Raw genomic sequence first — 20,720 nt, 5'->3', positions numbered from 1 at the left:
CTTTTTGTCTACAATCATGCTAAATATGATCCATTATTCTTTTTAAGAGGGAAGCAGTGTGTTTATAGATTTGCTTGTGAAACACGTTTTGCATGTTGGAGTCATTTTATTGCTCATGAAACAGGGTTTTCTACTTTGTTATTTTTATCCTGTTACTGGTCACAGCTTATCTTTAATGGGTTGCAGGCTGTTTGGAAACCTCCACCATGAAAAAAATGGTTCCTTCTTTCAGTAAGGCTGACAGTCTAGTTCATGTTACATCTGAAAGCATGTCTCAGTTTGGTTGCCATTTTTCCAATTCAAGAATTTTAAAATATCTAGGTTTGAAATAGCAGGAAGTTGGAGCGTATTTTTCACTGGATTTTAGTTATACTCAAAGTTTGAAGAGATAAATTGAACTCTGCAGTCAAATTTCTGCAGAGTTCTTGAAAGGTTTCAGACTGAAACTCTTCTCCACAGTGTTGACTCAAGTTCAAAGAGTGTGTGTGCAAGAAAAATAGCTGCTTTAATGTATTCAAAAATGAAATAATTCATTTTACTCTACATACAAAAACAACCGGAAAAAAAATTAATAGTCATAGTATTTGAGGTATTATTTCTTCTAACTTCTATTTTATGAATTGTTTTTTGGAACATGATTTAAAAATTCAAAGAGTATTTTTTGCTTACGTAAATAAAAAGAGAAATATCCCCAGATTTGTTAATTTTTGTGCATGAGCACAATAAAAAAATATGAATGTCCAGCTAGTGTCTGTAGAAATATCATCTGTAGGTTTTAGATAGAGCTAACCCAATAGCCAGAATGCTGATGACTAAAAAACAAACTAAAAGTAAACAGTAAAACTAAACAAACCAAAGAGGCCTACAGGTGTGTTTGGTGCATACCTCTAAGCTCCAAACACACCCATATGGGATCCATAATGACAAGTATGGATCCCAGCACAATGTGGAGACAAAATAAACCAATATCTAAAGAAGACCTGATATGTAAGGTGTAGAAAAAACTGTCGAAAGTAAGACCTATACATTGGTACTGTGTATGTGCTGTCTAGAGGCCTCTATAACTGGCCCAAATATCCTCATAATTGGGTTGTTCTGATACAAGCTGCAGTTTGAAATAAAATCCTTCACTGCTCAACTGAAGTTGTGTCTGCAGAGTCTTTTTTTGCCTGAATCATTCTCACACTGGCATTTTGAAGACACCTACCAGTCACACACCACACTGTTCTTTCTAAATGACAGTAAATATGGAAAAAAGACACATAGTATAGTGCTAAATTACGGAAATCCTTTGCTATTTCAGACTCAACCAGACTCTGACTGCCACAGTTTGCAACAGTTTAGAAACTTAATTTTGCATAATAAAGCCTCCATGAGGAAGAAAAAGTAGCTATGCTTGGCCATCACTATAATACTGGATGGCCAGGAAGGACTGTCCATCCCTTGGTGATGCTAAGAAAAGTGTTGTTTCCACTGATTAGTTTGTTTTAATATAATAAATGCATTATTTAATAATAGCAATTTGTCTAACTTGAGTACATTTCAATTGATCTTATTTGAAAAAGAAGAAAAAGAAGTGATGCTATGTTCACTCTAACCTCTAGAGGGAGACCTCACCCTAACTGTCCGTAAACACTTAGAAGAAGAAAGAGTCTGTGAATTTTACCCTCATCTGACTGGTGTGGTATTGACAGCTATGAAAACAACATTTTAACACTATACAGTTTGTATTTAGTCAAGCCACACATAGTCTACAATGTCTACACGGGCCTTGAGAAGACTCAAAGGGAAACAGAGGGGTCAGGAGGCCTTGGACCTCGGGGACCTAAGTTTGGGAGACAGCCCGGAGGAGCAGGCTGAAGCTGAGGTTGGGGAGGAGCAGCTGGACACGGCTAATGCTGCTAACGCTGATAATGTTTCTCCTCCCTCCAATAGCAAAGGCAGCAGCCGAAAGACAAAGAAAAATAAGGCTCAGGAAAACTTCAGTAACATTTATGAACTGGTAAGGTGACGATTAAAAATGGAGTGACGCGTTTCTTGTACAGCAACGGTACTTTTTTGTCTCCAGTTGTTTACATCAGCTCCTGGTAGCTTACATGGCTAAAACATGCTAACAGTTAATCTCAGTTAAATATTAACATGCTGTAGTTTTGTTAGACTAAACAACTCAGTAGGTACTGGTAAGTTAAACACATTTAAAGCTTGTCTAGCGAGAAACCAAAATAACAGAGTGGAGGGTAAATTAGTTTCATTCCTACATTATTGACTGGTGTAAAAATTATGTATCTAGGACAAATTTCTGCTTTGTAAAGTTGCCTCTTACTCAAAAATATAAATGTTATAGAGAATATATTGGCATATGCTGATTGTCAGAGTACTGACACTGACTGACTGCTTTATCTTTAACATTTGTCAATTCAGGATTTGTTGTGTGCTTTTGTACATTTGAAGTTACTGAAATAATTTTAGAATCTGGTGAAGACCAGTTTTTATCATGCAATATGTTGACACTTTATGGTTTACTCCCACCAATACACCTTTTTGACTTCTTTTTATCAGATATGTGATGCAGAAAATGAGTCAGATAGAGTTTCACCCGATGAAGATCCAGAGAAAAATAAAGCAAGTGGAACCAAAAAGAATAATAACAAAGATGTTGAGAATCAAGATCAAGAGCATGAGGAAGAGTCCACAAAGGTAAAGTTAAAACAATTAGAAAGAAGTTATCTTCCTAATGAACTGTTTTATCTAAAGATACATTTTGTATCTGTCATCTGTGTTATTTTTTCTTTTACAGTCGGGAGACAGAGTTAAAAAGAAGAAAAAAAAGAAGAAAACTAAAACGACATCAGAGGATGGACAATTAAATGTATGGAATATATCCAATTCTGACAGCACAATTCCATAATTCAGTCTGAGCCTAATTTACATCCATAGAATAATAGAACAATTTATAAGGCAGAACGTTTTACGGCTAATTATTCAGTTATAGAGTTTATGCAGTCAGTGCTGCCTCGGTTTACAGAATCTTTACTAATCTTGGGAACAACATAACAGTTAATATGACGTCACAACTCACTCAACATGCATTTTTATTACTTTTAGGGAGCCGCAACTGAAAATATTGACTTACTGCTGGATAACCTGGAGCTGTCCAACGGTGTGAGTCTGCAAAGTGAGGACTGCGGCGGCTCAGTCAGAAGATCTGTGCTTCATGTGGAACACAGGTGTGAACACCAACCTGTTTGATGCTGAAGATGCATAGAAACCTGACAAAAAACATGAACACAACTCTGATTTTAATGTGCTCTGTCATGATAACGCATTGGATATATTTAGCAAGATTACATGTTTCAATTGTTACACAACAGGAGCCAATTCAGCAGAGTTAGCACTGCGGCCATTCTATCGCAGACTTAAAATAAAGGTCGTAAGAAAATTAGTGATTCCAATGGAGTAAAATTATCGACGAGGCTGGACTATTTCTTATCATCTGAAGATAGGAGAAGCAGAGAAATATAGCTTTATAGATTCAAACCAGAGCGTGAAAGCATGAAGTTGCTGCCGGATTTGTCGGGTGCTTTTAGATTGCAGCTAAAGAGGATGAAAATCATGCTTTAATTAAATTAGAATGAAAAATAAATGCATTGAGTTTTATGTTTTCAGATTTAATGAAACATAATGTTTTCCTTTTCATTTAATTGTTGTTTGTAAAAAATTTGGTTGTGGTCAATCCTTACATGTCACAACTTTAATCTTTAGGTCATTGTGACCAGGGCTGCACAATATATCGCAAATTGATCATTATCTCAGTATTACTGTTCGCAACAAGATTATCAAAAAGAACTGACTGGACTATCATAAATGTTGGCCAGTAATTTTAAGTGCCATGCATTCAAGCTCTCTGTCCCAGTATTATATGTACTGACCAGTAGTTTAATGCAGCATGGACAGGTTTGGATGATAAGTGGTAGTAAGGTGGACCAGGCATTAAGAAGTTAGAGTAAAGGTGTCCCAATGCTGAAAGAGCAGACGGCAACCAGAGCAACTTCTTCCATAAATCATTGTTGAGGTGGACATTTTGAATCTTCTTGATCTGGCATCAATATTTGCTATTACCAAAAGCAGAAAGACTGTAGCACTCATCAACATTCATTGTTAGAGTCATATTGCTATTGCAACATTTACCAGTGATACTGCAAATCACATGTTTTCCTAATATTGTTGTAGGTTGTTAGATTGTGATTAATTTTTAGGGAAACGTTAGCTGCCAGAAGGTGGTGATCCTGCCTGCCACAAAATTTTCTCATCGTTGTCTATGCTATTTTTGTAACATTTTGTTTTAAACTGAAAATGATGAAAAACGTCACATGAAGTGAATCTTCACAGCTCATCAATGTTGACAAAGTGACTGTTTCTGGTTTGTCATCAGGAATCTCAACCCAGAGACTGAACTGAAGAGATACTTTGGAGCTCGGGCTGTTCTGGGTGATCAAAGGTAAGAGGTTTTAAAAATGAAAAGTATTTGTCATTTTGATGTGTAAGATTCATAAAGTTGTTATTTTTTTTTCTGAACAGACCTCGGCAAAGAAACAGGCACTTTCACCGCAGCACTTGGATTACCAGCCCAAAGGAGAGCTGGCCTCGCTTTAGCCGACCCGGTGGGTCTTTAGTATTAAATATTAATAAAATATTTAATTTTTATGTGATTGCCCAACACAACCTTCTACATTATTGTAAAGTTAAACGCTTTACTTGGTGTCAGTCTGCGACACAACATCCCAATTAAATATACCAAAGTGTGAGGTTGTAAAGTGTTATATTTTGAATAAAAAGTTTAAGTTTTATGAATATTTTAGCAAAAACACAAGATGATAAGGAGCCACATGATTTCATAGTTCAGTTGTTCTGTATATCTGTTCAACTCTCCTTAATTTAAATAATATTTACAACATCCAGCTGTTCTTTAGGAAACCTGAATGGCAACGTTTACGAGAATGTTGTAAACGTTGCTATTCAGGCTCTCATTACGAGAGCTTGAATAGCAACGTTTACAAGAGCTTGAAAGTAGCTTAGCAAAACTTTTCTCAGTTTCCCAGATTTGCAGTCAGGCAACATAAAACTGGCTAAAAGCATTTTTGGGACCATGACGTCATCACAAAGACTGGCTTATTGTCCGCAAACTGAAAAACCTTATTGATTCATTACCTTATCTGTCTGATGGATATTCATGCCATGGCCTGATGGCATTTCCCCCCCCCCACAAATAGCAATTTAGGTTATGAAAGTTTTGAAGCCAAGCCTCATCTGCACACAGAGCCTTGTGTTTTAGGTGTTTAGTAACTTGCTCACACAGTTCCTGTTTTTGTTTATGCTTTAAACAGGTCATCTGAGCAATTCCTAATAGGTTATTCTGTTATGCGTACTGACCCACAATATCTTGTATACTACTTTATCTATTTTATAGTAATTTAGCGGTGATTAAAATCTACAATCACTGGAATAGCCACATTACTACTCATGTTAAACTGCAGGGTACCACAAATTTGCATTATAATCTTTGGGTTTAAAGTTGACAGTTTGGCTTGTTGTAGATTTTAATTATTGTATTGAATTGAAAGTAAAGTAGTTTCATAATCTTTTTTTTTTGTTTGCTTGTATAAATCTTATTCCTTAGAATAAAGAGTGTTACATGAAATCTTGCTTTACTAAATAAATCCAGTTTATTTGATAGTTTTCCCTTTTAGTCAAAATGAATTCATAATTTTTTCCCCCCTTTTTTATTGTTATATTAATACAAGTTTAACATAAATTAGCTCATTTAAATTCTTTTTAGTTTGTAACCCTAATTTCTGCCTCCTCAGGAATCTCGATGACCTTGCTGGAGTCCAAGAATGGCGTTCATTATTTCACCTTTGAGCACAACCGGGACTACCAACAAGCGCAGTTCAAGTTCTTAGATGCTGTTGAGTCCATGGATCCCAACAACATTGTGGTGAGTTTTCCTCTCATGGAGCTTAAACCTGTTTTATCTTTAATCTACAAGGTGAAGCTTTGTGAATCTAGTGGAGTCGTTGCTAAATATTTTGTTCCAGCAATTTAAACTCCTGCAATTTGTTTTGCCAAGTAACTATAATGTTAATATTTTAACATTTTGGAACCTTTACAAATGTTCTCTTAATACAGGTCTGATAAATTTTATCAGTGTATTTGAATGTTCCATGTAATTTAAAGTTAACAGAAAATGTGAACTATATACGAGTAGAAACTGAGAAATATTTACCACCTTCCCACCACTCCGTCTTTAGTTCAGGGTCTTGCCTTCCTCACAGGTCTGTTTTTTCCTGATTTGAATAAGGTGGGACAAAAACTTTCCTACTTTCTGAAATGGTTCCTGCAGTGGAAATGCACTTTTATTAACAACCCACATTTTCTTTTACCAGGCTGTAGTCAGAGGAGCAGCTCCAGTAGGACATAGTTTGCCTAAACAGCTCCAGCAGTTAAAACACAGACATCAAACTATTCAGGGACGATTCAGTGTACAGTGAACCCTCGCTATATCGCGGTTCACCTTTCCCGGTCTCGCTGCTTCACGGATTTGCATTGTGCATTGTGTTTTGCATTCTGATTGGCTAAACAGTCTCTCCGCTTCTTCTCTACCTGTGTGTCAGTAACGTTGCGGTTTAATATGTTCACGTACGTAAAACAGCTTGCCAATTTCAAGAATCTTTTTGCCCAGAAGAAAAAAGAGCGACAACAACTACCGATAACTATGTTCTTCTCTCGAAAAAACACACCTGCACCGCGGGCTTTAGAAGAAAAAAAAACGCTACAGAGCGGAGTCGGGATGCAGCGGCTCAGTCAGAAGAGCAGTGAAATATACGCGTGTCACTATTTGTCCTACTGTACTTTGTATTTTTTTTATAATCATTTTTCATTTTCTCCCGTTCTAATCCAATGACTCGGGTCGCGGTGGGGCGGTGCTGATCTCCGCAATTTGAAGCCTTCAGTTCGTATTGATAATTACAATTATTATTTTACAGTACAGTAGTTATTTGTAAAAAAACAAACAAACAAAAAAAACGTTTATACAGTACTTTTATTTGTTAAACAAATGCTTGGGCCTGTAAAAAGGTTTTGTTCTTTGGTTTCAATGTATTATAGAATATTTCATTGTATAATAATTGTAAAAAAATTAAAGGTTCCTACTTCACGGATTTTGCCTATCATGGGTTCTTTTTGGAACGTAACCCCTGCTAAAAACGAGGGTTCACTGTAATTAGGTTTTGAGGGAAGCATATTGGAAACCCCTCATGTGTGCCAGAGAACTCAAAAAGTTTTCTAAGAACTTTTAAAATTCTTAGAAAAGGTTTGTAAATTCTTCAAGCAAAGTTAAAAGCACAAAGTTTTTAAAGTTTAAACATTTGCATATGTAAAAATTAAGATGTTCTGCATCTATTTGTTTCCTTTGCAGCAATCACCAAGGATTAGAAAAAAAGGTAGTGACATGGAAAGCTCACTGCCAACTTATATAACTTTGATAATAATGGTCCAAATTTTCAACATGCGATAAAATATTGTGTATTTTATGAACAAAAATCCTAAATCAAGAATCAAGAGTCTCATGGACAGGAGAAGGTGTTCAAAATCTACATAAAGATACAAAAAAGTATCTTTAGTTTTCCATTGCTGCTCTGTTTGTGGTCATCTCAAGGCAGCAAATATCATCATAAATATCTGTCTTTACTTTGCTGTAAAGAAATTAATGTCTAATGTCCCTCCTGTATTTTATGTTTGAGTTTTGTTTTAATTTTTTACTTTCTTGTAGTTATTTATTTTTGCTTGTTTTAAATTGTTCTATTTTTGTATTTGAAGTTTATATTGTATGTATTTAATTTGGTTATGGCTCTTTACTAAACATTTAGATAGAAAACATTGAGATGTTTCCACCTTTATATATGGAGATTATCGGATCCTTCGGATCGGTCCCGTTTTAGTGTTTCCTCCTTCTGATGGCGACTGTTTAACATCAGAGAAGGGACTGCCTGCAGAAACTCCGTATTTTTAATTTATCTTTATTTACTAAAGTCCAGCGATATATTTCTGTTTTCCGCTTTATTTTCTGCAGGCTCTGCTTCAGCTAAACCCGTATCACATCGATTCCCTGCTGCAGCTTTCTGACGTTTGCAGGATACAGGAGGATCAAGAGATGGCCCGCGACCTCATCGGTGAGGAGAAAACTGGAATGCATTGAGTTTTATGAGCTGAAGTTTTTAGAGGAACTCTTTGCACCCACTGTCAGTTTTTTTTTTAGGAACAAATGATTTGTGTTTTGCATGCACTCTGAAAGCCTGATGTGAAGATTTAAGTTTATTTACTTTGGTTAGTATCAAGTATTACCCACGAATGACCCTGTAAAACATTCCTCAGTTGATTTGAACATGGAGGTTTTTCATATTGCAATTCTAACTCATTTGTCGGTTCGTCCATAAAGCCTCGCAGGCTGATCTATTTTAGAAAACAAAGTCGATTTGTTCCAAGTTTGTCCTTTTTTTATAGACAACTGATTTTGGCACAAGCATGAAACGATGCAGCCTCCCTTTACAAAATGCTGTCAATTATAAGTCTGGTTTTCATCATCGTATCCTAAGAGGACAAGCGGAATATTGTGTCTAGATCATTACATTTCACTATTCTTGGTCTTGTGAGAATCCTTAAAGTAAAGGCGAAACTAAATTAAAAAGCTACTTTTTAAAATCCTGCAGAGATCAGTGCATTTTTTTTGCTTCACATTTACAATGATGTTTGTCAGTGACTTTGGCCAAAAATGATGACAAATAAACTGATGTATCCTATTTTTGTTTATGAGTTTATCAAATTGAATCATTTCAGAGCTGTGCGCTTTTGCAAAATGTGACTCAACAAACCAGCCTCTGTTAGGCAATCAGGGTTCAGGCTTCATTTAAAGCACAATGCTATGTTTATTATCACAGACTCTGTACTTTAACATTTTTTAGTCTATGTGGAAGAGTCACAAATGTAATTTGTGACTCTTCCACCCTGGATAATTGATTTACATGCCATCAGCCCAACTTTACCATAAGACAGAGGTTCTCAGTTTTGATCATTTTAGGTTGTAAAGACGTACTGGCAAGATTGTAAATAAGATTATGACTGCCAGAGCATGTTTGTTTCATTGTTGTTCCCTGCTTTTCCTCATTGGGCAGCAACAATATATCTTATGAAGTCCTTTAGAAAAATGTCTTTTCTTTTTATTCTTTGTGCAGAACGGGCTTTGTACAGCTTTGAGTGTGCTTTTCACCCTTTATTCAGCCTAACATCAGGAACCAGCCAGCTGGACTATTTGCGACCAGAAAACAGGTTGGCTGTGTCCTTGTTGTTTTTTTTAATCTCCTGGTGTTGGAAGGCGTCAGTTTGACCCCAGATTAATGATTTGAACTTAATTCATTATGTTTTATGGCTCAGCAATCCAGTAATTTAATAATCCTTGTTTGCAGAGCATTTTTTCTGGCTCTTTATAAGCACATGATGTTCCTGGAGAAGAGAGGATGCCCACGGACCGCTTTGGAGTACTGCAAACTGATCCTTTGGTAACAGAAGAAAGTCTTTTGAAAGTCAAACCTAACAGAATTTCACTTTGAATTATTATGGGTTTATTTAAATTCATTTCTGACTAGCATTTTGTTTATTAAAAAGAAAATTCAAGCTGCGACTATTATGATACATGCAAGGTATTATTTAAATAAGGAAGCCATGAATATGAATTTTGCATTCATAAACTGGTCTGCTGCTCATTGTCTGAAATTTAGATGGACATTTGCCCTAGTTTTTTGTGTATTGTGTGCAAGTATTGATATTTTGGTTTTGCTGCACTTCCTGAAAATGTTGTAGTTCTCTTAAAAGTGATTATCCAAAGTAGATCTACTCACTGGATCAAAATTGCTGCAGAATCTCAGTACTTGATGTTACAGTTGCACTGGATGCAATATTTAGAAGAGTAGTTTATGTAAAGTCCCATGAGCTGCTGCTCTGCATGCCGACATTACTGTTCTTAGCAACAGTGTTCATTCCTCTTAATCTTTTTAATGTTTTCCACAAACTTCAGTGATTTTTATTTTGCCTTTTTGGGAATTTCATTGAAAGACCAACACAAAATATTGCATAATTCTGATGCAAAAGTTAAGGATGTTTTCAACACTTTTTCAAATCTGAAAAGTGAGTCAGACATTTGTATTCAGTTCACTCTGAAAACATCCAATTGCCCAGAGAAGCCTCTCAATTAGAGCACAGAATTAGTCAGACAACATTCGCGAACAAACAACATCATGAAAACAAAGTAACACAGCAGACAAATCAGGGATGAACTTGTGTAGAAGTTTAAATCGGGGTTAGGATAGAAAACTGGATCCAAAGTAAGACTTTGAAGATCACAGCGGATTGCTACTGTCTGTCTACAATAACAGGCTGGATCAAGGAAGAAAGTGCTTTAGTCAGATATGTTAACAATGTTTGTTGTGTTTGATCTGTACCTCAGATTTAAAATTGATGAAAATTTTCGTAGATAAAATATTAATATAGGTTCTGATCCTTTATTACACATAAATAAACCATTAAATGAAACATTTTCCACGGTTTTCTGTAAGTCATTATAAAATAATATTAGACTTCTCATTATATTATGTCTACATGTTTCTAAGTGCTTTAAGTGACTGCTTTACTCGTGGTTTTGTGTCTCATAGTTTAGACCCAGACTCCGACCCGCTTTGCATGCTGCTGCTCATCGATTTCCTCATGCTTCGTTCCAGAGAGTACAAGCCTCTCCTTCAGCTGTATCAGGACTGGGAGGTAAAATTGGGCCTTTGTCTGCAACACTTAATTCATTAGAAATCTGATACTGAAATTGTTTTTTATAACTCTTTTTTTTTTTTTTTTTTCCAGGAGCATAGAAATCTGTCTCAGCTGCCAAACTTTGCATTCTCCTGCGCACTCTGTCATTTCCACCTGAGTCAGCGAGATGATGTGGATCCTGAAGAAAGTGACAAACAGAGGCAACAAGCTGACCAGATGCTGCAGAGCGCTCTCATAATGTTCCCTGGAGGTTAGATGAAATCCTTCACACACCCTCTGTTTAAGAGCACAACTTATAGAGAGGTTTTCATAATTTATGTCCGGCTGTAATTGTGTTGTTTTGCAGTTCTGATGCCTTTGCTGGATCTATGCACTGTTCAGCCTGACAGCACAGTCTCTTCCCATAGCTTCTTTGGTCCAAAGAGTCAGATAGGGTAGGTCTCCATTTTCTTCCTAATGTAGCGCATAACACACAAATGCTGCATGCTAAAATGGATCTGTACACACTGTATAACCAAGAAAAAAAAACTTTATGTAACATATGCTGCAGATAAAGATCATTGTTTCAAATCCACCAAACGCCATGTGTCTCCAGGCAGCCACCAGCTTTGGCTGAGCTCACGGCTCTGTATGTGGGGAGAACGTACAGCCTGTGGAAGGAGGCGGTGGTAATGCTCTGGCTAGAGGAGTCAGTGAAGGAGGTGCTTCGCCGGGTTGATGCCAAAGATCCTCTCGTAGAGGACTGTGAGAACAAGTAAGCTGTACACTTCCTGCTTGCTTGCCCTCACCCATATTTCTGCCGGCATGCGTCAAACGAAGATGAGCCATGTTAAGTAAAAATGCCAATACTTAGATCAACCATATGTTGCTTAAAGAGCTAAGTGGGTTCAACGTATTTATTCTCTGATGAACTTGGACTCTATATTAATAGTTCATTAATTTTGGTAAGTGTTGTCATTTATCGCTCTGTTCTAGGAGAAAGCAGAGATACCAGAGTGCACCAAGAAACATCCATCGCCATGTTCTCCTCTCTGAGATTAAAGAAGCCACCTCGACTCTGCCTCTTGTAAGAAGTAACCAACTGAGTTTCCAATGACATTGCCTCTCAGAAAATTGAATGGATCAGGCTTTATGTGCTGATGTCAATATCAGATTTTCTTTAAATTGGATTAAATTTGATTTCAAAGGAGAATAAAACATAATGTTCTTATTTGATAGTCACAGTAGTTTTAATACAACAAATGAAGGAATGAATTATCCTGCATATTTCCATTTCCTTTAACACTTTTTTTATTTATTAATATCATAAAAGTTGCACTAAAACACATGGTGTGAATTGATGCACTAAACTGAAAATGTTAGGAGTTTGTAGTTTTGATGGGTTTATTAAATAAAAAAACAAATCCATATCTGAGCGTATTTATTGTTCTCTCTGCAGATATCTTTAAAATCTCCTGCACAGCTGTTTTCTAATATGGCAAAACTTACTCTATTTTTAGCAGGCATGTCGATACTCCGACCCCAAGTTTTAAATCTGGCTCTTGATTGAGGCATGTCAAAGTTTTTCATGTTAAGACTCCTGATCGCTGTCATCACCCTGCAGTTTGTGGCTTTCACTGAATTAAAGCTGCAGTAAAACATTGTGGTGGAATCGGCCTTAATTTTCACATGTTGTGCTACTTCATATGGGTCTGTTGGAGAAAATGAGTGAATAAACAGCAGAATGAAGATTTAAGAAGCACAGCAGTGACAGTTGTAAAGAAGTATAAAGCAGCTTGCAAAGCACTTCTTAAGCTTTCATATGGAAATGGAAAGAGTATGGCACAACTACAGATGTGAAAAGGTTCAAGGACTATAAACACTCTTACGAAGCGCTCAGTGGCTTATGCACCTGGTGAAGTGCAGCATCCCAGTTCACTCTTCTCTAGCACTACTGATCTGTCAGTCATAGATGGAGCACTGATTTCAATAACTTTATTCTAACTATAATATGTAATGACCAGTTTTGATTGGTCTCAAGTCTTGATCGGCTCATCCCTGCTTTATAGTTTCCTATCTATTATTATTGCCGTAACACCAATAGGCTGATGGAAGCAACATTTCCACAGCTCCAGCACACAGATTACAAATTTCAACATATCCTCATGCTCTTGTTTTTTTTTTTTTCTTCTTCAAACCGACATGCAAAAAAGCCCGGCTCCACTCCACAACAAAGTTTACCAACTCATGATCCAAACCTTGAGAACACACTCGTGTTTCTTCTATTTAAAGTCCAGACGTTTTCTTGGCTGTGATGAACTCTGTGTTCTTTCCAGGCTGTAGCCATCAGCAATGCAGCAGAAAGTTTAAAAAGCCAATAGTTTCTTTGAAGGTGATAATTAAAAAAATGTACGGTATATTTTCGACTCTTGTAGGAGGTGACCATTCAGCCTGTGATGGGTTTTGACCCTCTGCCTCCACTGGACTCCGTGATTTCATACACCAGACCAGAAAGGTGATGTGATGCATTCATGTGCATGCATTTCTGATCTTCATAGAACAAGCATTCATCTAACTTTAGTTCATTATAAATTTAAAGCGTTGTCACGATTTAGTGATTTTTGTGTCTTCACATTCAGGCAGCATGCTGGTGCATCCAATGAGAGCACGCTGTCGCTGTTTTTCCGTTCTTTGCTCCCAAACTTCAACCTTCAGGTGAGCTACACAAGTTCTGCTGCTGGATTCTTGGAAAGATTAAATCATTAAAATTATGGGATATAAATGGCAGAACAAAATCACAATAAAGACCCACATTATTACCCTGATGTCAACTCGGTGGGTTCCAGGAGTAGTTTGTGAATTTCTCTCTCTACGCTCTAAAGAGGAAACTGCTAATACATCCAAAGACATTGGCACTGAATATGAGCTGAAAGCACTAATTAAGAACCCATGCTGTGCATGTGGAGACGACATGTGATCACAGCTGTAAACCCCACAGACACAAGTTATTTGTCTCTTAAATTCTGTTACTCTGTGTCCAGAGTTTGGTCATTACAGTCGATATAAACTTGCTTCTTCAACAGGCGGGAAGTAAAGCAGTCCTTAATATTCTACTTCCTGTAGCCTTAAGGGTTTATGCAGAACTTCCTGTCACATTTGGACAGAGCCAAGCTTCTCTTACAGCAAAAATAAGAGAAAGTTGATGTTGTGTTTGGGGAAAAAAAGAAATCATAAATGCTGTACTAGAAATCTAAACGCTGCAAAGTTCTGTCCTGGTTTTAGATCTTGGTTTTATGTGATGAAACTAGTGTCTGTAAATGACTGACCTGGACATGTGCTATTTTGTTATGGATGCTTCTCTGATTTTATGAGATTAATGCATCGGTGAATAATTCTTAATGCATTCACAACTCTGTAAAGTTAATCATCCCACATTACTACCAACGAGTCGTACTTTGCTATTTTTTTGCAGTGTGCTCTTTAGGTTTCTGGAGATTTTTCAGAGTTTTTCTTTAGACCTTGACTGCTTTTTCAGGCATGTTGAGTACCTGACCAATTTCAGGGAAATCTTTGAGTTTAAGCCTATTAATTTTGACGTAAAATTCATTCAAGTAGAAAAATTATGCTCAAGTGAGCATAACTTGAGCACTTTAACAGACCGAGACATGGAAGACAATTTAATCCAGTTTCCTAGGTTTTATTATGTTAAAATGTGCACTATTTCAACATAATTATAATAATAATTATAATAATAATTGCTTACAACCAACAAAGAGATTACTTTCAAATACTGGCCCTCTGCTGCTTACATTTTATTTAGTGTGACCCATATTTTGTGATGTGTTTGTTCACTACATGCTGTTTTATTCAGGTTTGTACTGCAAACAAGCAAAGAACGAAACAGAATCCAAAGAAAACCTTTCATGCTTTGACAGTCAATGCACCACCAGTGGTAATTCTATCAGTTTGACAACAGTGGATCTAAAATAAACCCTTTGTTGTTCATTGAATTTACATGAAATAGAAATGTCCTCTACAAAGATCTTAGTGAATAAAAATCAATAAATCTACCTATCAAAACATTTACAAACAGCGATTTGAAAAAGCTTTTGTTCCTATGCAGATTTTTTTTTAATACTCCTGAGTGTTTCATCTCATCAGAGCCATTTCATTGACTACATAATAAGTGACACATTTGGTAGCGCTATTGCTACGTCAGGATCTGGAAAATTGGACCATAAACTTTGCTCCCACCAGAAAATCCCAAAGAACAATTTCCAGCTGTCAGTTCATGACTTTGAGACAAAGCCAACTTGGGTTGTTTAGCAGCACATCCATAAACAAACAAATCTACTAATGGGGAAAAAATAACAAAAAAAAAAATACATCTGTGTGCAGCGAAGATAGTAATATTATTTTAACAAACTAAATAAATAAATAATGGATTCCTGTAGCAGTTTTTCTGTGCTGGTTGAGCTCAAACTGCTGATTTAGGAGAATAGAAAGAATCATTGTAGATGTAAGCAGCAATGATTCTACTTCTACTAAGGCATATGACCTTATGCATGAATGAATCATAATTTATTCACAGAGAGCTGATTTGAACCAATGATCTTGTTCATCACCTGATTCAAGTTTTTCTAGTGTTTAAGGGATTGCCATTTAAATATGATATATGGAAGGATGTTTTTAGGTCAGCATGTGTTTACTGCTGTTGAATCCCATGTAATTTCTCTGAAGACAATCATCGTCATGACCTCTTTATCAATTTAATCTGCTTGCATGGAGGTTGAATCTGTCTTTCCACATTAACCCTCAAGTGCTTGAAAAACCACTATTTGGTCTTTTATAAATGCTGAATTAAATGCAAACCCCTTAGCCAATCGTACTCGTGAATCTTGCGCACGAATCCTCCAAGTATTTTCTGAGACTTTTTGTTCTTTTCCTCATAGTTTCACTAATTTTTATGATGTTGCCTGAGCCCTCATAAACATTGTTGTGGCGCTTCATCTCTAGTTTTCTGGTTAGCAGTTACATAGATACAGCTATTAGGCCGCAGCACACTGCAGGCCTTGTGGAAACATTTGTGCTGCTAACAGCTAGGAGGAAATACTGTATTTTAGCACATGCCCTTGACTGATGAAACATTTCCTCCCAAAGCTCATGGTTAGCCTAAAGGGACAACAACTATAGAGCATCTATTAAGGCATATGACCTTTTTGCAGTTAATTTTGTCTCCCATTTGCCAGCGTGTTGGTGAACAACAATGAAAACATTCACAAAGTTGTTTGTCTTTGCAGCATGGTTGCTATTAATGAGACTTATTCATTGGGATGATGAAGGACTGCTGTGTGGAAATGTCACTGAGTTCCTTAGTTATTATTCAACCTCTTTTTTATATATAGAATCTTTGATGTGTGGAAAATAAATAGGTGACTTCCCCTAGTTGATCTTCCAGTTTTATTTTCATATTTTACTATCTTCTAAGGCTTTTAGAAAAGTGCCAGGAGAAAGTTTGTGGCATTTTGGTAACACATACTTTCTTAGTGTTAAATCATTTTTGATTAAATAAGTCAAACCTTCTTAGACACGTTGTTTGGTTCAAACTTTGAATTGTGTGTAATAAAGTTTACAGTTGCTCATTTCGTTGAATTTTGATTTGATTGTCTTTTAAGTAAATTGATTAAAGCTGTTGTGATTGTGGTACATTAAGAATTTGGTTTTACTGAACTAAAGTTGATCATTTCATTTTGTCCAAAGCTTTTATCTGTTGTGTTTTTTTTACAGTGTTTCAGGCTTTTGGCATCCCATCTTTGAGAACTGAAAGTCTTTGTTTCTTAACAGGAAGAGAACGCTCCTTAAAAAAAAAAAAGAGCAAAAAAACAAAATACATACTGTCGGATTTTGTACAAAACTTAATTTAAATGTGAATTTTATTACATCTGCTGAATAGAATTTTTTTTGGAATGAATCAGGTTTTCAAAGAAGTGAAAAGTTGTTTTGGGTCAACAGCAGTGCATAAACTGCTTGACTTGTTCAAAGTGAGCTTTAGTTTTTGTGTCGAAGCGTCGGCTTTTTGTTGACTGCAGGCAGATCTGAAACATGAAGGTCATGCACCGACCTGCCATCTTTCCGTACATCAACCCCTCTTTGGCTCGCATGAAGTCGGGTCGCAGATGTGACGAGTCCAAAAGGATAATCCATACATTTCTCTGGCCAACGACTGTCTCCAGCTTATTCCTGAAGGATCCCAAAGTGTTCTCAGGCCAGAAAGGCTCCTGCCAGCTATCATTAACAAAAATACATAACACTTGGGATCTTGATCTTGTGAGGCAGAAACAGATCCCTAACTTAATCCCTAAAGAACATTAAGAGCCTTTTTGTTTGCTATGAGGCCATTTCTCCTTTTGTTCTTCTGTCAAAATTAGAACGGGGATGAGGTCATCTCCAAATGAAAAGCCCCTTTCCGATCATGTTGTTCATTGATCTACATGTGTTTATCCATCCTTGAGACCAACTGAACGGTCCCAACACGGAAAGACGGGTTGAAGTCACACCTTTAGCATTGTGCCTGTGGTCCATCTCACAAACCCATAACCACTGAAAACTGTAAGGGCTAATAGAAGATTGTGGAACGAAGTGATTTGATGCAGAATAAAGTCAGCAGCAGCAGGAGTCTGCGGTGAGTGGCAGCCTCACTGCTGTCAGACTGGCCCAGCGTGTGACCGAATGGCTGAATGACTAATGCTACACAAGGACAGAACATTTAGCATTTACCAGTGGATGGATGGATCCCCTGGACAGTAATGTTCTTATAATATGTGCACTGGTTGGGACCTAAAGGCTGCAGAGTGCTGCTACAGGATGCTGCTTGTGATTCACGAGCAGCAGAACGACCTTAAACGAGGTTAAGCCGAGACATGTGTGTACTCAGAGGTTCATAAGTATTACTCACTTTCTCTCGTCAATGTTCTTGTAATCCAATGCATTTTTGTAACATAAAAAACCCAACCATACATAAACATGAATATACTGCTTTGCAAAAGTATCCACTAAACATTGACATGTTACAATTACAAAACTCAGTGTTTTAGCTGTACTTTGTTTGCCTTTTCTTCTATTTTTTACAAATTAAAAAATTGTGTTGTGCAAATTTATTTAAACAGCCTTAGTCAACAACTTTGTAGAGCCTTACTTTTGCCTTTTTGAAGAAAAATATCTTATGCCACTGCAGGATGTTGCCACCGCCATGTTTTACAATAGCAGGTGTGTTCAGGACGATGAGCAGTGTTCGTTTTCTGCTAAAAATGTTAAAGGTGTATGAATAGTTTTACTAAACTATTCATACAGATTAATAGTTTCATCTGGGGTGTTCATCTGTACACCCCAGGATGTACAGATGAACATCCTGGGGTCAGCTGTACATGAGTAAACAGACGTGCCCTCTACATTTTTCCATCTGCATCCTTCCTGATATTATTATCTACTTAAAGAGAGGAAGAGATATAATATGGATAAAAGTAATAAAGTAAAGGGGGATATATACTGTATATATATATATAGAGAGAGAGAGAGAGAGAGAGAGTCTGGATGTTCTTTACATGGAAATGCATCATCTTGTTTGCAACAAAAACCACCTGATGCAGAAAAAACTTCATAATTTAACTAGGAACCAGCTCGATTATTCTCTACTGTTGAGTAGAGAAAACCTGGTGATGTTTTTGTCGAATGATGTTTTTTACGTTGTGAGACGTCGAGCACCTTTCGACGTCTCACAACTTACCGAGCATGTCACATTTCCTTGTCGCCACCAGGACTACCGTGCCAGCTCAGGAGGTGTTTCCGCTGCCAACAGTAGAGAATAATCGAGCTGGTTCCTAGTTAAATTATGAAGTTTTTTCCCCCCCTCATTTTCAGGGCGGACTGAGACAGGAGGATGACATGGAAGTAGCGCGAGTCGGCCAGGAGCTGAACCAGGAGGTGAATCGTCTGATGGTGGCCATGAGGGACATGCTGGCAAACATCCGATTCCAGGAGCCGCCCAGAGAGGACAACCCCTACAGGGACGAGGACGAATGGGACTGAGAGAGCAGCGCTTAAACCAGCGTTGGATGCAAAGAGTTGAAATAAAAACAGAAGACATGTTCTTACGGCTATGAGCATTTGGACTTGGACATCTTAATTGTGTTTTTTTTTTTTAATTTGTCTAGAAAAGAAAATTTAAATTTGTTTGAACGAGGGGAACTTTCCTGAAACCCCAGAAAAAAAAAACTGGAAGTAAATTATTATGTCTTGAGTTTCACTAATCTACCAATGACAAATAACAGGCATCTTTTCTCCTCCTCAGATCATTCTGGTTTGCAGATAAAATGAAGTCCGTTTATTATTGTGAGAACAATTATGTTTAACTACGGTTATACATAACAGCTTCAAAATTTAATTTAAAAGCAATTCATTCTTAAAGTGGAAAAAATATTATTGGTAATATATGAAGCAGAGAAAATTTTTATATTGGTTGTGGAACATTAATTAATTTCCAGACTTTAAATATTTAATCTGTTTTCTTTAAATGATCAAGTCCACATGTCACTCATTACAGTTTTATTTCTCATTAAATACACAGATTAATAATAAGAAAAAAACACTTTTAATGAAGAAACATTTATAGAAACATATGCACAGAGAATTTATTAAAGTGTAATAAAAGATTGTGCTGTGAGGGAGAGCTGACACTGCATATGTATGAGGACATAAATGTATCAATAAATTCATTTTTGGTAGAATTGTTTTTGTTTGAATTTACTGAATAATTGTTTTTTTGGTTTAAAAACAAATCCACTTATAAGTGAACCTCAAGTGTTTTCTAAAACTACTGGGCCCAATTCACATCCAAATACAGAATCTACTTTTTTCCAAATTCAGTTCAAATCAAGACGTTCAATCCATCATATAGATCAAGCATGTGGTGAAAGGAACTACGACCTGTTATCAGGGAACAGTGGTCTTCCAATCTTTGTCCCTTCGGGTCCATGTATAGGCTATTAATAATTTTAGTCAAAAATTTTGTCGAATGATGTTTTTTAAAAATACATTTTAATAAAACCAGACCTATACCAGTTTTTCTAAGTAGTTTGGTTCAAAATCTGCATTAAAACTCTACAACAGAATAAAACTAATGGGAAAAAACACTTCTTTTTTTTCTGTTCAACTATTATTGCCATCAGGTTGCAAATGACATTCTTCACTTTCCAAACATGGAATTTTCTATTCAATAAAATGCTTGTTTATTTAATCAGATCGGTCAGTTATGATTAGGATGTTAAGCTAATACAATAAAAACAACATTGTTTCACTTGAATTTAGGTGAATATGAACACAAATTGATGAATAAAATCAGTTGCATATAATAAAAGCACATTTTTGACTCCTCAGCATTTTAACAGCTATGTGCAGGTTCGTTGTAGAAGTCTAGAAGTTGTTGGAAGTCCTGGTTGCAGTTTACAGCAAATGTTTAAATAAAAATTGTTTTCTGGTCAGATAAGCACAAACTTGAACTCTCTGGCATGACATGCAAATTGCTGTGTGAGGTGGGAAACTCATCCTGAGCACACCATCTCCACAGTGAAGCATGCAGATGGACGGAGAGACTGAGGGACTGCTAATCCCAAATGAACTGCCTTACAGTCTTTGACTGTTTTATAACATATTTACTTATTGCATAAAACCCAATAAAATGCATTGAAATTTGTGATGGTAATGTGAAAAAAGGGGTGGTGTGAATACATTTGGGAGGCACTTAAGCTTCTTGCTGTGGTTTTCACCCAGTGAAAAGACACTGATCAATACATAAGCTGAACTAGTAGAAATTTCAA

The 20,720-nt window shown here is 36.6% G+C and overlaps 1 protein-coding gene across 1 annotated transcript; it reads left to right on the top strand.

Annotated features, from left to right (window-relative positions):
• The first annotated feature begins 1,641 nt into the window (after window positions 1–1,641).
• On the top strand, window positions 1,642–19,631 carry tcf25 (TCF25 ribosome quality control complex subunit). The gene is made up of 18 exons (XM_032560436.1): window positions 1,642–2,002; window positions 2,560–2,697; window positions 2,798–2,869; window positions 3,106–3,227; window positions 4,433–4,498; window positions 4,579–4,661; window positions 5,865–5,995; window positions 8,129–8,228; window positions 9,288–9,381; window positions 9,519–9,611; window positions 10,761–10,866; window positions 10,960–11,119; window positions 11,216–11,303; window positions 11,465–11,623; window positions 11,845–11,935; window positions 13,284–13,363; window positions 13,488–13,563; window positions 18,766–19,631. Exons 1-18 carry the CDS (start codon window positions 1,757–1,759, stop codon window positions 18,931–18,933), a joined length of 2,073 nt encoding a protein of 690 aa, XP_032416327.1. The 5' UTR covers window positions 1,642–1,756; the 3' UTR covers window positions 18,934–19,631.
• The last annotated feature ends 1,089 nt before the right edge of the window (window positions 19,632–20,720 follow it).

This window comes from Xiphophorus hellerii, chromosome 4, assembly GCF_003331165.1.
Source record: "Xiphophorus hellerii strain 12219 chromosome 4, Xiphophorus_hellerii-4.1, whole genome shotgun sequence".
Lineage (NCBI taxonomy): Eukaryota > Metazoa > Chordata > Actinopteri > Cyprinodontiformes > Poeciliidae > Xiphophorus > Xiphophorus hellerii.
This window is presented reverse-complemented; position numbering and strand designations above follow the sequence as displayed.